General features: G+C 40.6%; 2 protein-coding genes across 2 annotated transcripts in view; one reads left to right on the plus strand and one right to left on the minus strand.

Moving 5' to 3' along the window:
• The window catches only part of LOC109487600 (CWF19-like protein 2), a 14,115-nt gene extending 1,552 nt beyond the window's left edge, over nucleotides 1-12,563 (minus strand). Inside the window, exons 1-15 of the mRNA XM_019791605.1 lie at nucleotides 12,403-12,563; nucleotides 11,759-11,863; nucleotides 11,059-11,163; nucleotides 10,638-10,769; nucleotides 9,725-9,853; nucleotides 9,302-9,401; nucleotides 8,774-8,886; nucleotides 7,847-8,007; nucleotides 5,945-6,713; nucleotides 4,891-5,037; nucleotides 4,208-4,348; nucleotides 3,125-3,328; nucleotides 2,419-2,535; nucleotides 1,358-1,516; nucleotides 778-858 (exon numbers count right to left, since the gene is read on the minus strand). Of these exons, the coding sequence (XP_019647164.1) occupies nucleotides 778-858; nucleotides 1,358-1,516; nucleotides 2,419-2,535; nucleotides 3,125-3,328; nucleotides 4,208-4,348; nucleotides 4,891-5,037; nucleotides 5,945-6,713; nucleotides 7,847-8,007; nucleotides 8,774-8,886; nucleotides 9,302-9,401; nucleotides 9,725-9,853; nucleotides 10,638-10,769; nucleotides 11,059-11,163; nucleotides 11,759-11,863; nucleotides 12,403-12,501 (2,562 nt within the window). The 5' untranslated portion in view covers nucleotides 12,502-12,563. The remainder of the gene's footprint in view (nucleotides 1-777; nucleotides 859-1,357; nucleotides 1,517-2,418; nucleotides 2,536-3,124; nucleotides 3,329-4,207; nucleotides 4,349-4,890; nucleotides 5,038-5,944; nucleotides 6,714-7,846; nucleotides 8,008-8,773; nucleotides 8,887-9,301; nucleotides 9,402-9,724; nucleotides 9,854-10,637; nucleotides 10,770-11,058; nucleotides 11,164-11,758; nucleotides 11,864-12,402) is intronic.
• A 159-nt stretch (nucleotides 12,564-12,722) lies between these two features.
• On the plus strand, nucleotides 12,723-16,867 carry LOC109487819 (malignant T-cell-amplified sequence 1-like). Its single transcript, XM_019791903.1, has 6 exons — nucleotides 12,723-12,842; nucleotides 13,846-13,998; nucleotides 14,449-14,546; nucleotides 15,069-15,202; nucleotides 15,948-16,015; nucleotides 16,207-16,867. The coding sequence occupies exons 1-6, from the start codon at nucleotides 12,832-12,834 to the stop codon at nucleotides 16,286-16,288; spliced, it is 546 nt and encodes a 181-aa protein (XP_019647462.1). The 5' UTR covers nucleotides 12,723-12,831; the 3' UTR covers nucleotides 16,289-16,867.
• Nucleotides 16,868-17,596: the final 729 nt, after the last annotated feature.

A 17,596-nucleotide genomic window follows, 5' to 3' on the forward strand; every position in this document is an offset into this window, starting at 1 on the left:
TTCCTGCATTTTTGAGAGGATTTCAAAGAAAAAAAAATCAGAGATAACTTAAGTTTTTATTCAATGACAGAGCAGTTTTTTTATGATTCCAGCCCCACTGGTGATACGAATCAGTCCATCTTTTAAAGAAAAATCTTGGACCTCAGGCCTCGAAATTAACTTTTTTTACTACTGTCCCAGAATTGTCCCGAATATAGATTTCAATTGTCCCGAACTGAGGATGGACTGTCCCAGCCTGATTTTCACTATTTTCAGGAAATAAGTTTGTGACAACAATAAGAAAACAACAACTGAATTTGTACAACTTAAGTCCACTTTATTAGTATATGTAGGGAAATACATGATAATCAGATAATATCATGGGCACGTCACCATCTTTGAGGCCCCTCTCCCTGATATTTGAAATCCCTGATTGGTCAAATTTAAATGTTTGTCAGTGTATTATGGGCTGCCGGCAGTCTGCAATAAGAATCGAATGATCGCATTCCCAAATGACGTGGATGGTCTCAGAATTTTCCAATTGCCCCCAAATTGTCCCGAAACGTAATTTCAATTGTCCCAAGCTGAAAATTTAGTGTCATTTGACACTGGGACAATGTTAATTTCGAGCCCTGGACCTTTACATCAAAAGTGGGCCTTTGAGCCTTGTGGGGGGATTTGTCCGAACGCTATGGGCATGTTCTTTAACCAATTAACCCTTTAACCAATAAATGGAGGCATATGACAAAGTTTGCCTCATACATCCATTACTATGATATAACAACAACAGTTACTCACTGCTTTCCTGACATCTCGTCCTTTCAGGTCGATCAGCCGTTTATTCTGGGCCCACTCTACATCTGCCTCCATGATGGCTTTCTGTGCAACAAGAACAAAAAAACATGTTTGGAGTGAAGACTTTTGATCCAACACAAAGAAATTCTCTCACCCAGAGCTTTCGACCTGGTCACTCTGGTCTTTCTCAGTAGACCGACCCAGTGAGGCTTGTCACGTTACTTCTTTGAAGTGTGACGTCAACACTGGGTTGGTCAAAGGTATCTGGTAGATGATGTCAGCCCCCGTCGCAATTGAGTGAAGGGTGATGGGCCCTGATGTAAATAGCCTCTTTCTCCGTTCTCAAGAAATAGTCTTTGCTCAGTGTCCAATATTCTCAGTGTCCAGTGAAACAGAATGTCCAGGTGACTTGATGTAAATTGATCAAAAGTCAACTCTAAACAGTCATGTAACTACCAACACAAATGAACTTTCATGATAACAAAAAAAAAACAGCCTGTTCATTTGCAAACTTGTTGCTTTTGACACAAATTCGACACTCAGAATGAGCTGGTTTAATTGTACAGAATAAGATTTTCTGAACCTTGAAGTAGATGGGTGCCATGTCTCCCAGCTCGCGCGGCAGGGGAACACACTCGATGGCGGTGTGGCGGAACTGGTTCAGTCTCATGGCCGTCTCCATGAACACACAGTCCTGGTCATCGTCAGCCTGGAACATCTGCACCAGGCATCGACGGAAGGCCTGCAGGAGAAGAAGGTGAAAGATGGGTTCACAGGCCATCGCAAGCAAAAACAACTTCTACAGGCTCTTGTTCTTCCCCCGCACCATCAGGGAATGGAACGAACTTGAGCCTGGTGCGTTGGAGGCGGGGTCTCTTGCCCAGTTCAAATCTGAACTGGCGAGGACCCTGCTGCATTGAGTCACCCCATCATGTCTTGTATTATGTAATACTTAAAATATTGCTAATGCACCAATTCACTTGTCTCGTCCTTTGCACACACAAAATCAGTTATTTACATTACCTTCATGATTATCCCTTTCTTTCCCTTCGTTTATATGTACCAGATCACATGTTACTAACACATGCACAACCTACTGATAATCCCACATTGTGCGGCTTGGCAGCAGCGAAGGTGAAGTGCCTTTTAAAAAAGCTAGCTTTGACAGCTACACTTCAAGTGTGATGAAAATGTATGATATGTAATATGCTTTTGTTTTGAGGTTCAAGACAAGGTGGAGTTTTAGTTAGGCAGGCTTTATTCATGCAGGGAAAGCAACAAAGACAACCACAAAATCAATCAGCCATCAAGACAAAAAAGGTACTACAAGATTAACTTTGAGTAACTGTAGAGCGAGAATCTTGACTAACAAGCTCAGAAAAGCTCAAGTCACGTTCCAAGAATAGACGGGTCCATTCCGTGAACAAGGTTGATGGAGTAAACCGAAAATTAAAATGGGGTAAGTCCCAATATTTTGTTAGTCAGTGTTGGAAGTTAAAGCTTAGTCTTTATTTCATAAGCTCAGAAAATGCTCATTTTGCTTTTGACCCAAACTACCTTGTCTGTCTAGTTGGTCATGAGACCTAGTCTGTCTAACTCAAGGTCATTACTGTCAAAGCTGCCTGACTGTCCCAGCTGTCCTACCTGTATTTCAGCCCACACATCCTCATCCATGGTAGTACCAGAGTTGACGTGCTGCATGGGCACCAGCAGGCAGTGGCCCTCTGTCAGCGACTTCAGACTCGGCAGTGTCAGGTACACCTGAAAATGCATGATATGTATAATGTATTTTGGTAGAATAACTGTATATGTTGTAATTGTTGTTATTGTGATTGCATTGTGTTGTTTTAAAAAAAAAAACAGGATTGTCTGAAAAACAGGTCAATGACCTGAGTCCAATTCCCTGTATAAATAAATAAAGTGAAGTGAAAGGCACAGATAGGGCCACACCAATATAATTTGTTGGTTCTTGGATTTTTTCAGTAAAAATATGAAGCGATAGCTAGGGCAAAAAAAAATAAAACAGGTCTAGGCATTCTCTTATAGCCCCAAATGCTACGATAGGAGCCATGAAGTCGACACAAAAGGCTGGGTTAATATTTAAACAATAAATTTTGAACTTTTAATCAAACCACTGCATTGATAGATGGAAAAACTGTAACACCTAGGAAGAAAAAGACTTTCCTCAACTGTTGGGAGCAAAATATGAGCATTTTTGAGTTGATTCAGAATTTTTTTTTTTGCAAATCAGAAAAAAATGAAGAGGCGAATGCGAGAACCAACAAATTAAATTGGTGTAGCCTAAAGGTCAGTATCCACCATATCAAAGCCCATGTTTAATCATCTGTACCTTCTTTCCAATAGCGATGATGAGGTGCTTGGGGACTTCCGGGTTCTCGAAGCAGAAGCGACACTTGTCCAGCCTGGTGGCCTGGCGACGGTGCTCTGCCATGGCCACCTGACGCTCCCGTTCCTCCGCCTTCTTCGCCGTACCCTTGTTGGCCACGGACGACTCAAACATGTCATCCAACGTGAAGTCTGGCTTGTTGGAAAACTGGACAGGGGAGAACAAAATGTTTGACTTTATTTCTTAGTGGCAAGTGCTACAGTAGCTTGGTACATGTATCCAGTCTTACGTGTTTGGGGGTATTGGGGTGTTCAGGCAGGTTGTGCCTTCGGGGGCTCTAATAGCTTCCCCCGCCCAGTGCAACAGGCCGTCCCGGTAGGAGTGTTACTCTAATAAGAGACAGTATGCTTGGGGATGGAGGGCTAATCAATCTCTCGTGAAATACACACTGGGAAACCTATGTGAGGTGGGCGGGACAGAGCTCTTGCGAATCACGAATCAGACTGGATATCAGGCTAGTGCTACAGACAGTATAAGACCTTCTACTGCATAGGTAGGTAGTGGTAGCACGTTGGCAGAACGTACTGCACATGTGTGAAACCCGTAATGTACATGTAGTGTGCATAGCACTTCGGCAGAACGTCACGTATAATGTGTCTCATACTCGGTCACATATAAGGTTAACATCCCGTCTGTAGTTTCCAAATGTGTCGTAAAAATATCCTCTGCAACAGGCAAAATTCTAATGCAACGTTGACCAAAAATCCGGACCTAAACCCATGTCATATACAAAATTGCATGTTGGCAACCTTGCAATGTTGTTTGGGCAAAACTTTGGCCACATAACATGGAGGCCGACACTTGACGATGCCCGATGGCAATGTTTTCTTCATTTTGCAGCACAGATTTTGCTATCTACAGAAGGTTTTAGGTGGTTTGGAAAGAAAAGGGGTATGTGACATACCTGGGTTTTTGTTGTAATGAGTCCGGAATCGGTTCTGTAATTTAATTTTTTTTTGGACTTGAACCTGAACGAGTCCGAAACCAGTCTAGTGAACCGGTACACAACACTAACTGAGACCGTACCTTGGCAGCCATCCTGGCGTACATGGCGTTCTGATCAGCGGCTGTGGTCCTGCGCTCCTGCTGGGCCATGGACGTCAGGTCATGCTGGTCATCATCCTCAAAGTACCGCTGCCGTGTGCCTGACTTGTCATGAGTCTCAATCTGTAACAAAAACAAAAACAAAGCCTGGTGATATCTGTATCTGAATGAGTATAGCCGGTATAACCGCCCTTCTGTGTATCACACCATGTGGGGCAGACGTCACTATTGCGTTGCGCAGTAGTAGCCCCAAAATGGGAACATGATTGTAGTCCCTAGTTAATATCTTTGAAAATCTTTTTTTCTCTTGAAAATTATGGTCCAGTTTGGAGATTTTTGGGCTAGAAGGAACAGGTAGGGTCTAAACCTAAACTTTCCTACTTTGGTCAAATTTTGTTCATTTCACCAGTTTAGTGAGCATAATGAGACCTGAATGATGAGGTCTTGCCTGTCCAGGGCGAAAGTATACATGAGAAAATTAGGTCAAAAGTAGGGTTTGTTTACTGCTGTCCTGTTTCAGTGCATTTAACCATAGGTTTCTATGGCCAAAGGTAATAGTACTGTCTCCCCTGCACCAGCTTTAATCAGTGTTGAAGAACTATCACCATCAGTAGTCTTGATCTTTACCAGACCTTTCCATCAAATTAAAAAAGTAAATGTCTCACCTTCTTAGTCTTCCTCCTCCTGCCCTTGCCTGATGAGTCCTGTACCTCCGGTAGAGGCCAGCTACGACCAGTGTTATCTGTTCTTGTCAGGATGACCTCCTCCTCACCTCTCCTAACACTGGGCCTGCCGTCTTGTCTGACTGGCATCTGTGACATCAACAGCAAAGAGTCAGTAACATCAAAACTATGTCATACATGTATATCAACAAGGGATAAAAGGTATACTAGAAAAGTAACATTTGCAAAGCAAATGCATAATGTTTACCTTCGCATATGGTCTGCTCTGTTAATTCCTACTCAAACACATTTACATACATGTATATGATATATGGAGACAGAAGTCTAAATCCCTCCTACAATAAAAATTGCAACATGATGTAACTCAACACCAGTTACCATGGTGAGAGAGAGTCTGATTCAGTCAGGTCAGAGGTCACTGTTTGGAGAAGAAGAAGAAGAAACGTAGCAAAAACAGTATGTTTTCCTTCGGTAAACATAAAAATGAAAGATCTAGGTTGGTACATGTACATGTATAAAGAATAAACCTGTTTTTCTAATATGAACAAACAGTGTTAGAAATACCCATCTGCAGTCTGCATTTTGCAACTGCAGAGACCTTTTCAATATAATTGCAGAAGAAAAATTAGGCAACCTGCATTTTGCAGACTGAAAAAAATCAGGCTTGGGGTTCAATGGTGTTTTTAAAAGAGCTTTAAATTTGTGTTTTAAGCTACTCACTCTATAATATACATTGAACTAATTTTTGCAATATGCATTTTTCAAATTGCATGAAAAATGTAAAACATGCAATTTTGTATATGCCATTGGTTTACATACAGACTTTTAAGTGTACATTGTATATTTGCAGGGTGTACAAACAATGTATTTCCAAATAGCAGAACAAAATTTTGACATTCTGCAATATTGTAGAACAATGAAAAAAGTACCACTGAAAAAATGACAGAACATGAATCATCTATCAAGAATACACTAACTAGGAAGATAAATTCTTTTGCTGGAAAAGTTATGACAAAAACTCAGGAGTCATACAGACCTTAGGTTGAGCTTCCTTTGCCTTCCTGGCCTGTTCTAGCTGCATTTTAATCTTGGCTGCCAGTTCCTCATTTCCCATCAATTCAGCCTTCACCAGTTTGGCCCCCAAACTGTTCATCTCTTCTTCTGATAGGATCCTCACTGGGGGGGACGGAGACCTGTCCTCATCTTCAGATGAACTGTCACTTGAACTGGACTCTGAGTCTCTAGGGTTCTCAGGCTGCTGCAGTTCCTTCTTCTTCCAGGAGGGGGCACTACTACTACTACCACTACTAGTTGTACTACTACTACTAGCTCTTGGCATGCTTTGGGAATTTGTAGTTGACCTGTCAGTAGCTGAAGCTTGAATGGACTCTGTACAAGTGACAGTATCCTCGCCAGGTTTCTTAAATGCTTTCTTTTTCCAGCCAGGTATTCTTTCGTCCCTGTCCTTTCTCTCAGGTGATGCTCTCTTAGACCAGGTGGAAAGTGAAGATGTGTCCTTTTGATCTTCTGCTGGTTTCTTAAACAGCCCAGAGAACTTTGAACTACTGTACTTGCTTGAGGGTCTCTCTCTGTATGAGTCTCTGTCATGTTTTCTATTGTCCCTGCTACCTCTGTCTTCTTTACTTCTACTTGGTTCACCATCTTTTCTACTGTGTTCCCTTCTTGTATAGTTATCCCGGTCCCTGCTGTAGTCTTTGTGAGAGTGTGTTCTTCTGTCTTCTTCTGGTGACTTTCTTCTTTCCCCATCTCTCTCATGTGATCTTTCCTTCTCACGTCTATCATACCTAAAAAAATCAAAGGGACTTTATGAAGTTTATACGTTGAATTACCAGTATGTTACAACAATTAACAACATGAACCAGGGCTTAAAATACTGGGTGCATGTGCAGCTTAGTGCACCCAAAATTGGAGCTGTGCATCAAATTCTGTCCAAATCAAATATTTTTGTAGGTATTTTTTTACATATTGTATAATAGTATGCAGGATATTGTTGGTGTTTAAGTGTCAGAAAATAATAAAATCTTTCTTGAAGTACTTGTTTAAGATTTTGAAGCTACCGGTAGCTCCCATTTCATATTCAAACTCAGAAGAGGAGCTGTAAGATCTGTAATTAGGTTTTGTTTCATGTGGTGCACCCAAAATTTTTTTTGTGCACCTAATTTTTTTAGGTTGGGTGCAGCAGTGCACCTACTCCAAAAATTGAATTTCAAGCCCTGTGAACTTTCAATAAAAAATGATTTGGGTGATGTTTATATAATTTCCTATGTATAAAGATGATACAGATGATATCACATGATAAGCCAGTCTGGGGGCTGCTCTGATGCAGTGACTGCCAGGATTAAGTCAGCCTGGAAAAGCTTCCATGAGCTTCTCCCAATCCTCACGAACAGCTACATACCTCTTAGAAACAGTGGGCATGTCTTCAACTCCTGTGTCAGAAGCGTCTTACTCTACGCTTCTGAGACATGGCCCGTGACAGCAGAAGACATGAAGAGACTGGCACGGAGCGACAGGGCCATGGTAAGATGGATGTGCTCCAGGAAACTGGCAGACTGCCAGTCAACTGAACAGCTACATATGCGGCTTGGAGTCCATAGCATACAGGACACAGTTAGGTACAACAGACTTAGATGGTATGGCCACCTCCAGAGAAAGGACAGGGACAAATGGCCGAAGAGGATCCTCACACTGGATGTGGAGGGTCCAAACCCCCCTGGCCGCCCTAGAAGGAAATGGTACGACAACATACGGGACCTGAACCTGAACTTAGATAAAATCAACCCACTGGACAGAGACAAGTGGCGTGCTGCCATCAAGCCCCAGATGTATTGTGCAAGCATGTCTAACCCTCGGAAGACAGGGAACAACAGACGATAAACCGGACAGTGAGTGAGTGAGTGATCATGGTACCACATACCTGTGCTTGTCTCCATGACTTCCCCTGTCTGCTGATGCAGGTTTTCTCCATCTCTCCCAGTCTGACCCCTGACCTCTGTCCCTCTCACCACCTTGAGATGACCTCTGTTCTCTTTCCTTCTCTTCTGCCACTGCCAACATCTGCTGGAACTTCTCCAGGGACTAAAAGATGCAGAATTCTTATACTATCAAGAGAGTTCATCTGTGTTGGTAGATATATGTTTAAAGTTAAAACTTTTGATCCAACACAAAAATTCTCACAAGACTATTTCTTGAGAGGGGTGAAGGAAGCCATATATACATCAGGGCCCATCACCCTACATTGAACTGCGACGGGGGTCAACATAGTCTACCAGATACCTTTGACCCAGTGTTGACATCACAATTCAAAGAAGACACGTGACAAGCTTCACTGGGTCAGTCTACTGAGGAAGACCAGATCTAGAGTGACTGGTCCAAAGCTCTAGGTGAGAGAATTTTTATGTTGGATCAAAAGTTTTAACTTTAAACATGCAGAATTCTTGACTTTTCAGTATGCAGAGCCAGAGTGAAATAAGCCTGTCAGAACAATCCACTTGAAAAGCAGCCACGGCTGACAGTATAACTTTAAGGTTAAATGAAGGTTGAAAAAACAATGGATTTAGACCTCACAAATTGTTTATCTTATGTTATTTATTATAATAAGTTACTTTGATTTTGTATTCAATTTGTAACCTGCGTTATTTGATACCTTTGTTAATCTTGAGTTCATTTTGTTAATGAATTTGTTTGGGGTTTTTTTTTCCCCAGCAACCTTTGAACGACATGTGTTCTTCTGGATAAACAAACAAACAAACAACAAACAAACAAACAGCTAAAGTTTCTACAGTTCTTTCCACAATAAGCCAGTCTACATGATTGTTCAGATGATATAAAGTAGGTGTCTTACCCCCCATCTTTGCTCTACAATGTCTTCAAATGGCCTGCCTTCCTCCTCTGCCTGTTCCTTGGCTCTCCTGTACTGCCTCCTCAGCCAGTCTGCACCTCCATCAAACACACTCACTGAGAAGGAAACACAATTACCTTTCACTTATAAGGGGTTTATAGAAAAAACTGGGTGCCTGCCGAGCCTGGCTACCTTGCCTGTCTACCTGGCCTAGCAGGCACGTCAGGCTACACAGATCCCCCCATTCATATCTTCACGAAAGATATGACATCCAAACAGCTGCCCCCTCTAGTGGAATGCATGGAAACTACACCATTACACTGGTAGGTACGGGTACCCCTTACACATAAATCCTTCACTTAAGTGGGACTCTACACCGTAGTATCTCAGTAAACAGCATGACTTTAAGTAATACAAAGGCAACAGATATATACAATATGCCTGTCAAATGTTCTATCTATGCCACATTGAAGTTCTCTCAACCTCCCTCCTCTTATCTCCTTCTCTTCAGAATCATTCCTTGCCTCCTACCTGTGCGTTTGGGACCATCCTTGTTGCTTGGTGCCTCCTCTGGCAGACCAGTTCCTCCATCTTTCCAGTAGGGGTTCAGTTCTTTTGCATGCTGTCCAGGCTGGGGGAGACAACAACAATGAAACAAATCCAGTATGTCATTTTAAATGGAAACATTTTAGGAAAATACATGTAAAAACAAAATTACTTAATATAATGTAGAGTACGTTTAAAGTTAAAACTTTTGGTCCAACACTGAGCAAGACAACCTACTGAGGAAGACCAGAGTGACTGGTCGAAAGCTCTAGGTGAGAGAATTTTTTGTGTTGGACCAAAAGTTTTAACTTTAAACGTGTAACTACCAACACAGATGAACTTTCATAGTATAATGTAGAGTAGCTGTAACAAATGTTTTTAATGCTGAAGTAAAAATGAAGTACTGACCGCATCTACACATGACAGGGACTTGTTCTTCTCTTTCTCTTTCTCCCTCTCCTCCTTCCTCTGCTGCTTCAGATCCTTTTGTGATACTGTGGGAACCAGGTCAAAGGATGCCATCATCCAATCATCTCTCTGGAACAAATAATGACAAGTTCAAGGCTCTAATACTGAATGGCCAATGAAAAAGACAAGAGATACAATTGTATACAGTTCTTCATAAGGCCACACTGACTTAATTTTATGGATGACATCCTCTGAAGACCCCCAAACTAGTGCGCGCGGGCGAATAAAAAAAAAATTCTGGCCAAAAATAAAAATGCTACTAAACCACAGGAATACAAAGCTGGTATTGTGAATTCGTGACAGTACTTAGCGACGTATACGACAAGACGGCACATGCTGGCTTTTTGCAGCACTTATGAATCGGTACTGTACTTATGGACTGAGTTCTTGAGTCGTGGAGCTTCGAATTCGATAGCCTGGGTGCCCGGCTCCGTATTGTCGCTGACTATCATGGGCTACACAGGCCTAGAGCCAGGCCAGAGCCTCGGTGGAGGTGATTTTTTTTTTAGGGCAACAGGCAAAAATCAATGCGCGTGGATGTCATCCATAAATTTAAGTCGGTGTGGCCTAATGACTAACAAATAGGGAGACTGAAACACAGAAACATGAGGCAGGCATACTTACAAAAGTTACATAGACTATGAAAAAAGGTCAACCCATAGAAAGGGAAAAGAAGTAGTGACCTACTAACTTTTTGAAGAAACAGTTAAAAAAAAACATATTTCCCTCCTGCGGTATGGAGTGAAATATGATAAGGACTGGAAACTATTGAGTACTGTAGTAATGTAAAGCAGTGAACATATTTCCAATTTACAAAAGATAATGGCATGGTGGTGAGGATAGTGTTTGTTACCCTGGTTGGTTCCTCCACTGCAGTTGTCTGTGTCTCTGCCTGCCCCGGTACTGGTACTGGTACTGGTACTGGGGGTGCTACAACTGTCCTGTCAGCAGAACTTTCCACCCACTGAACTTCTCCATCAGATGCCTTGTTTGGACATTCAAAATGACAGCGAAATCACTATTGGCAATTAGTATAGCTCAATGCAATACAAAAATCACAGAAAATTCAGAATTCAGTCAATTCCTGTTATGTTAAAAAGTCACTCATCTTTTTGTGTTGTATATGCCACAGTATCTGATCTTCAGGTTTGTAGACTTGATTTATCATTGTGCTCCTTTTCATATAAGTTATAAATTGACACTATGTCAGAATGGACATTAACTTTCCCCATGCCTGAAAGCTTGATTTCCAAGCATTCCACTTTTTGTCCTACCTCAGAGCCACTGCTCGAGTCATTCCTCTTCCTTTTCTTCTGTTTCTTGTGTTTTTTGTGCTTCTTTTTCTCTTTCTTGTGTTTCTTGGGCTTCAGGCTCTCCTCCTGGAAGACACACAAGGACATTATGACCTATGTGGTAAAGATGGTGTCAGTATGGCCACTACTAGTACATGTATGATACACACAATTTGATGTGTCAGTACTACCAGGTATGGAAGTATTGCTTTGGGTGGCTGAGCTGTGGGTTTGTGTATCTGTTCATCTGGATAAAGTAGGATCCATACAGCTTCCCGAGATGACATCTGGTGGTGTCCTCGATGATAATGAGTGTAGATTTTTAAAATTTATTTACTTCATGGGTCACCACAAAACAAGGCTCATGGGAGCCACTTAAAATGTTTTGGGTTACAGTACAGCCAGTGAGGACAGATGTTAATCATGTTTGTTGACCTTAGACTTGAAGAGTGAAGAATGCCAGCACATGGGTAAGAGGAACATAAAATGCAGAATGTCAAAAGGTCAGACACTGGAAATTGGGTAAACTTAATAAAAGTAGGTTACCAACATGTGGGAGATGATTGACCGGCAGAATGACAGGAGTTAAAAGGTCAGACATAGGAAATGGGGTGAACTCGAAAGTCACAAACTGCTTCCCAGGAGTCTGAAAAGCTCTGATCTTTGTTAGTCTTTTTCTTACCTCTGTAGCCAATCGTTTGTTGACAGCCGGCAGCATCCAGACATCTTCCCCTGTCCTCCGCTTTCTCTCCTTCCTCCTCTCTTCTTTCTCATGCTTCTCTTTTGCCTTAGAGAAAAATCACGAACGGGAAAATGATGTCAAGAAACAAAATCATGTTTAGTATCTAAAGGGGAAAGTACATAATTTTTCAAGGTGTGTAAAAAGCCAATGTATCCTCCGTTTAGATTGTCAATTTTGGTATTATTCCGGTTCATATTTCACCATTTTTCAGGTCTGACAGCGGCGAAGATGATGATGATGATGATTTTTCAGGTCAAACCAACTACTAGTATTATAGAGAGAACTTTATAATTGACACAACGCACAACAAAAGTACAGCGACTTTCGTAAGGTCTAACACAACATGTAGACATACTGACAAATACAACGAAATAAACCTACATACAATGTACGAATCAACTTATAAGTACATTGAATCAACTTATAATAATTTATACGCAACGGCAACGACGCACAACAAACGTTTTACACACAGCCCCCCTCCCCACTCCTCTCCACGTAAACAAACGTCCAAAACAAATTAACTGAGACATTCAAACAGTTTCTCAGTAGACGTTGTACAACCTTAGGTCTTCGCCTCTCACCTTGACCAGTAGCTGCTCTCTAGCCTGCCTTTTGACCGCCTTTTCCGTCTCGTAAACTCGAGAACTCTTGAAGTTCACCAAACCTCCATGTTCCGCCATCGCGAAATATGGAACATCCCACTTTCTGACGTCAGAATTTTTTATATGCAAAAATATGTATCTGAAGTAGCTTTATACATCTGCTTCCCATATTACATGTAGATTAAGTCTATGCTGTAACTTTTGAAGCATTTGATACCGAGTTATTTGTATATAATGGAAATAAACTTGTTTCTCATATCCCCCCTCTTCAAAAGTGTAGTGCTCCAAATAATCGGGCCTGTTGAATTTTGCGACATCTATTTCGATTTTACGACAAAATTTTGCCTCAAACCAGGCTGGTCCTATGCGAAGATTTCGCGAGGAGTGGAGTGACAACCAACCAAGAAAATGTTTAAAAAGTAAGTATATTTCACAACTCTGATGTTTAAAACATATGCTATGAGTAACATAGGTCACGTAGGTATAGCTTTTACTTCAGTGAATACTTCAGTAACATAAAGTAAACTGCTGCCAGTCGATCAGCATGTGCACTGCTGCTTTCGTACATGCTCTTGTAAAGAACTTCAGCTTCAGAGATGCATATGGTACATTATATATTCCCTGGGTATGCATTACTGATTTAGAAAATGGTTACTGATTTAGAAAATATATGAGTTTGGTTCTATTTTTTGTCCTCTTCAACCTTAGCCTGACCTAATCATTCTATTTTTTCTACAATTTTAGATCTAACGTTATAACTTGACAGTATAACTTTCTATTGACAGGACCATGCTGTCAATAACAGAAAATTTTGCACTATTGACAGGATCGTTTGACGTCTGTTATTGACAGGATCGTTTGACGTCTGTTATTGACAGGATCGTTTGACTTCTGTTATTGACAGTTTGACAGGATCGTTTGACTTCTGTTATTGACAGGATCGTTTGACAGGATCGTTTGACTTCTACATTATTGACAGGATCATTTCACTTCTCTTATTGACAGGATCATTTCACTTCTCTTATTGACAGGATAGCCCTGTCAATAGTGCAAAAGTCCATTTTTTATTTAAATAATTATGTTTACAGAAGGAAAACTTATTGTTTTTGCTACGTTTCCTCTTCTTCTTCCGTTCCAAACACACCTCTGACCTGGCCAATGACCTGGTTTGTTGATGTCTCTCACCATGGTAACTGGTGTTGGGTTACATAATGTTGCAATTTTACAGTAGGAGGGATTTATACTCCTGTCTGACCATATATATGAATGTATTTGAGTAAGAATTAAGGACAGAACAGGCCATATGGGAAGGTAAACATTATGCATTTGCTTTGCAAATTTTACCTTTCTAGTTTGATTATGTATTCCATTGTATATGTGCAAATGAACAAATCACAAATCACATCATCTCTAAACCTGCAGGTTTGAGGAGAAGGAGAGTGTGACAGGAGTGACCCAGCTGAAGTCGTCAGCTCAGCGTGGGATCAGAGCCAAGCTGCTGGACGAGTACGGTCACTGTGAGGACTACCTCAACCAGATAGTACCCAAGAAGGAGGCCATGAAAATAGTCAAGTGGTGAGATGGTGGAAATGTAGTGTATTATTGACCAACTTGCGGAACAGATTTCTAACACAATTATCTTGATTCAAATAAGTTAGGAGGGATTCATTTACATAATAAATGTGTATGTATGGTGACTGTGTAGTAAATGTGTTTTGAAACTCTAGTACAATAGTAGTAGTACTAGTAGTAACAGGTTTGAAAATTAAGGATTTCTGTGAACCTATTTCAACATACACCCAACAAGACCTCTATTACAGCTGAACTATGCAACACAACTTCATTATATTTGACAATAAAAAAAAATGGTAAGCAATTTAGATTGGAGACGAGCTGCATACACAACGGTTGTCAGGTAGATTTGGGGCAAAGATTTTGACATTTTTCATTTTTTTTCGGTCGGTGTCCGTCACTCAGTGAACTGTTTTGTTATAAGACTATTTTCCGTGATCATTTCTCTTGCAGCCATGACCATGTAGAGATCATTGCCATAGGAAATGAACTGCTGTTCTTCAGACAGAGGGATGGACCCTTCATGCCCACACTAAGACTACTACATAAGTGTGAGTCACTCATCTTTTCTTTATAACTTTCATTATTCCTTTGTTACTGTTAGCTAGCAGTGGCAGTTTCTGTAATTTTCTCTCAAGTCAAACTCAAAGTTAGCAGTTCAATGAATGGGAGAGGGAATACACCTCCATTAAATTTTGAATTTCTACATCTTTATTTCAATGTTTTGAAAAAAAATAAAACAAATTTAAAAGCCTGTATAAAAAAAATTAAAAAAAAACGTCAGGGGTATTTGCCCACTCTGCATGTACCTTCATGCCAAAGTTCATGTTATTTGCCCCAAAAATGGCAGAGTTGAATCCCTTTGAAGAAATATGACAGGAAGAACAAGAAGGAGGATAAGAAACATGAGGGAAAACAATATGTCTTAATAAGATAATGATATACATGTAATACATATTTTCCAACGATCTGGAATTCATGTCCCAAAGATACACAAGTGTATACAGCACACATACACACGTCAAATTGCATTCAGGATATTTTAACATAATTTCTTACATGTTGTTTTCCAGACCCAATCCTGTTGTCCCACCAGCAGGTTGATAAGGGTGCCATCAGGTTTGTGTTGAGTGGAGCTAACATCATGTGTCCTGGACTCACCTCACCGGGAGGGAAGATGGCTCCTGCAGACAAGGACACTGTGGTCGTATCCTTCTGTAGAGATGGACCTGCTGTTTTGATTCTTGTTTAGGCCACACTGACTTAATTTTATGGATGACATCCTCTGAAGACCCCCAAACTAGTGCGTGTGGGCAAATTAAAAAAAAATGCTACTAAACCACAGGGACACAAAGCTTGGATTGTGAATTTGCGGTAGTACATGGTGACTTTATGACAAGTCGGCATATGCTGGCCTTTTGCGGCATTTTTGAGTTGGCACTGTACTGAGTTCTTGAGTTCTGTGGAGCTTCGGCAGCCTGAATGCCATGTTCTGTAGTCACTGCCGGCTCCCTATTGTTGCTAGTTACCATAGCCCACGGAGGATGGCACCCAGGCCAGAGCAGAACAGGTGAAAATTAATGCTTGCATGGATGTTGTCCATAAACTTAAATCAGTGTGGTCCTACAACACAATAAAATTCATATACAAAACAACACATTACAGCATGACCCAGTACAGTGCAGCACAACACTGCTCAACAAAGCACCACAGAACACAACACTGTACGGATACTCAAGAAAACAGTCACTCAAGCAATTGGATAATTATACAGTATTTTGAAAACTGTCAGACGTTTCAGGTAGCGTCCACCACGTTTTGTCAGTGACTAACACAACAGAGTTGCGAGGTCCTCTTTGTAGACACTTTTTGTGTATTTTTAAAAGAAATTGTAATGTACTTATGCACATCTTTTGTTTTTGACCAAGAAGAGTCCTTAACAGTGCCTTCAGGCAATAATGGCAGAGGGAAAGGAGCATGCACTGGCAGTAGGGATTCTGAAGATGTCAACAGCAGACATGTATGTATAACACTGATACATGCAAACAATCACTCGTGGGTGTCTCAGTTGATCAAATTACAATATTGCTCATATTGTAACAGATTCCTTGAGGAAGTGGCACAATGATATTTTGCTACCTTCAAAATGTATGCTACTGATATAACATCATCTTTTTATCATGCTGATAACCTTTCTGTTTTGTTTTACAGAGCATCCATAAACAAAGGAGTTGGGGTTGAGAATGTGCACTACCTAAATGACGGGCTGTGGCACTTTAAGACTGTAAAATAGCACTCTCTGACTGGTGAAAATGATTTTACACATACCTGTAATATCTTTCGAACTTCTGCTGTCAGTTGGACCTAGTTCATCTCTTACAAAGAAACACACCAGCATTGGTGTATAATATGTAATGCCACTTACAAAATGATATGAAAAATATGGAGTTACTTGAGTCTTAAATCTCTTTCTGGTCTACATCTTTTTTGGTGCAAGCAAACTACAGCATTTAAGAATAATTAAGTTGGAACTTCCAAAGGGCAAATTCAAACCCTATAAATTTGCCATTTGTTTGGATAATGTTATCATTTCAAATGATGCCAACATGTATGTTAGCAAAATTGAGTCATTTTAAAGTATTGCCCCCGTTGTCACATGTTTCATTTAATGTGGCCATAACAAGATGTTCCAGTACTATCTAACACATGCATACTGTATTCAATGCTTTGTAGACACACTCAGTACATTACTACAGATATCTATCTCTATGACTAAATACTTGCTTCACAATAGGAAACCATGGCATGTAAACATGGCGTCTGTCTGTCACCGAGATAATATCAAATACTAATAGTACACCAGCGGTCTACTGAAATTGTCTACATTGTATACAGTCACCAGATTGACAAAACATGAATTATCATTCTACACCACTTGTATCCAAGGCATGTACAAATGGTAAGCCTTTATTTGTATGTCAACACACTCAAAGTATTGTTCACAAAATATGGTAAGAGATTATTGGAAAATTGACACAACATTATCTAACACTTAAATGTTACTCATTATCTACCACCACCACTTTAATTTCACAAAGTTATTGAAGCAAGCCATCCTCCTTTAACCACGTCTGTTGTCAGTAGTATCTAATATACCACCTTAGATATACAAATAGCAGGCTGGCAAACATTTTACCATAGAGTATCAGTTCATTTCAGTAGTAGAAAATCAAGCATCACCAGGCCTTGAAATTAAGTGTCCCAATGGCCACTGACCACTAAAAGTCAGGCCACTTTTGGACATTTTTGGCACAATAGAAAAATAACATCAGATCTAGAATGTCAGCCCTTTCTTTTGTTCAATAGGCACACGTCCCAGCTTTTGGATCCGTAACCCCCCCCCCCGAATTTCCTGCCTATACTCTGGGAGTCAGAACGTTAGCAACTTTGACTTTGACTTTGACAAATGGTTACACAGGAGTCTAAATCCCTCCTGCTATGAAATTACAACATGATGTAATCCAACACTAGTTACCATGGTGATAGACGTCTGGTTCAGGACATTGACCTTTTTTGTTTGGGGAAGAAGAAGAGGAAACTG

This window comes from Branchiostoma belcheri, unplaced genomic scaffold (assembly GCF_001625305.1).
Source record: "Branchiostoma belcheri isolate BF01 breed outbred unplaced genomic scaffold, Haploidv18h27 scaffold9, whole genome shotgun sequence".
Taxonomy (NCBI): domain Eukaryota; kingdom Metazoa; phylum Chordata; class Leptocardii; order Amphioxiformes; family Branchiostomatidae; genus Branchiostoma; species Branchiostoma belcheri.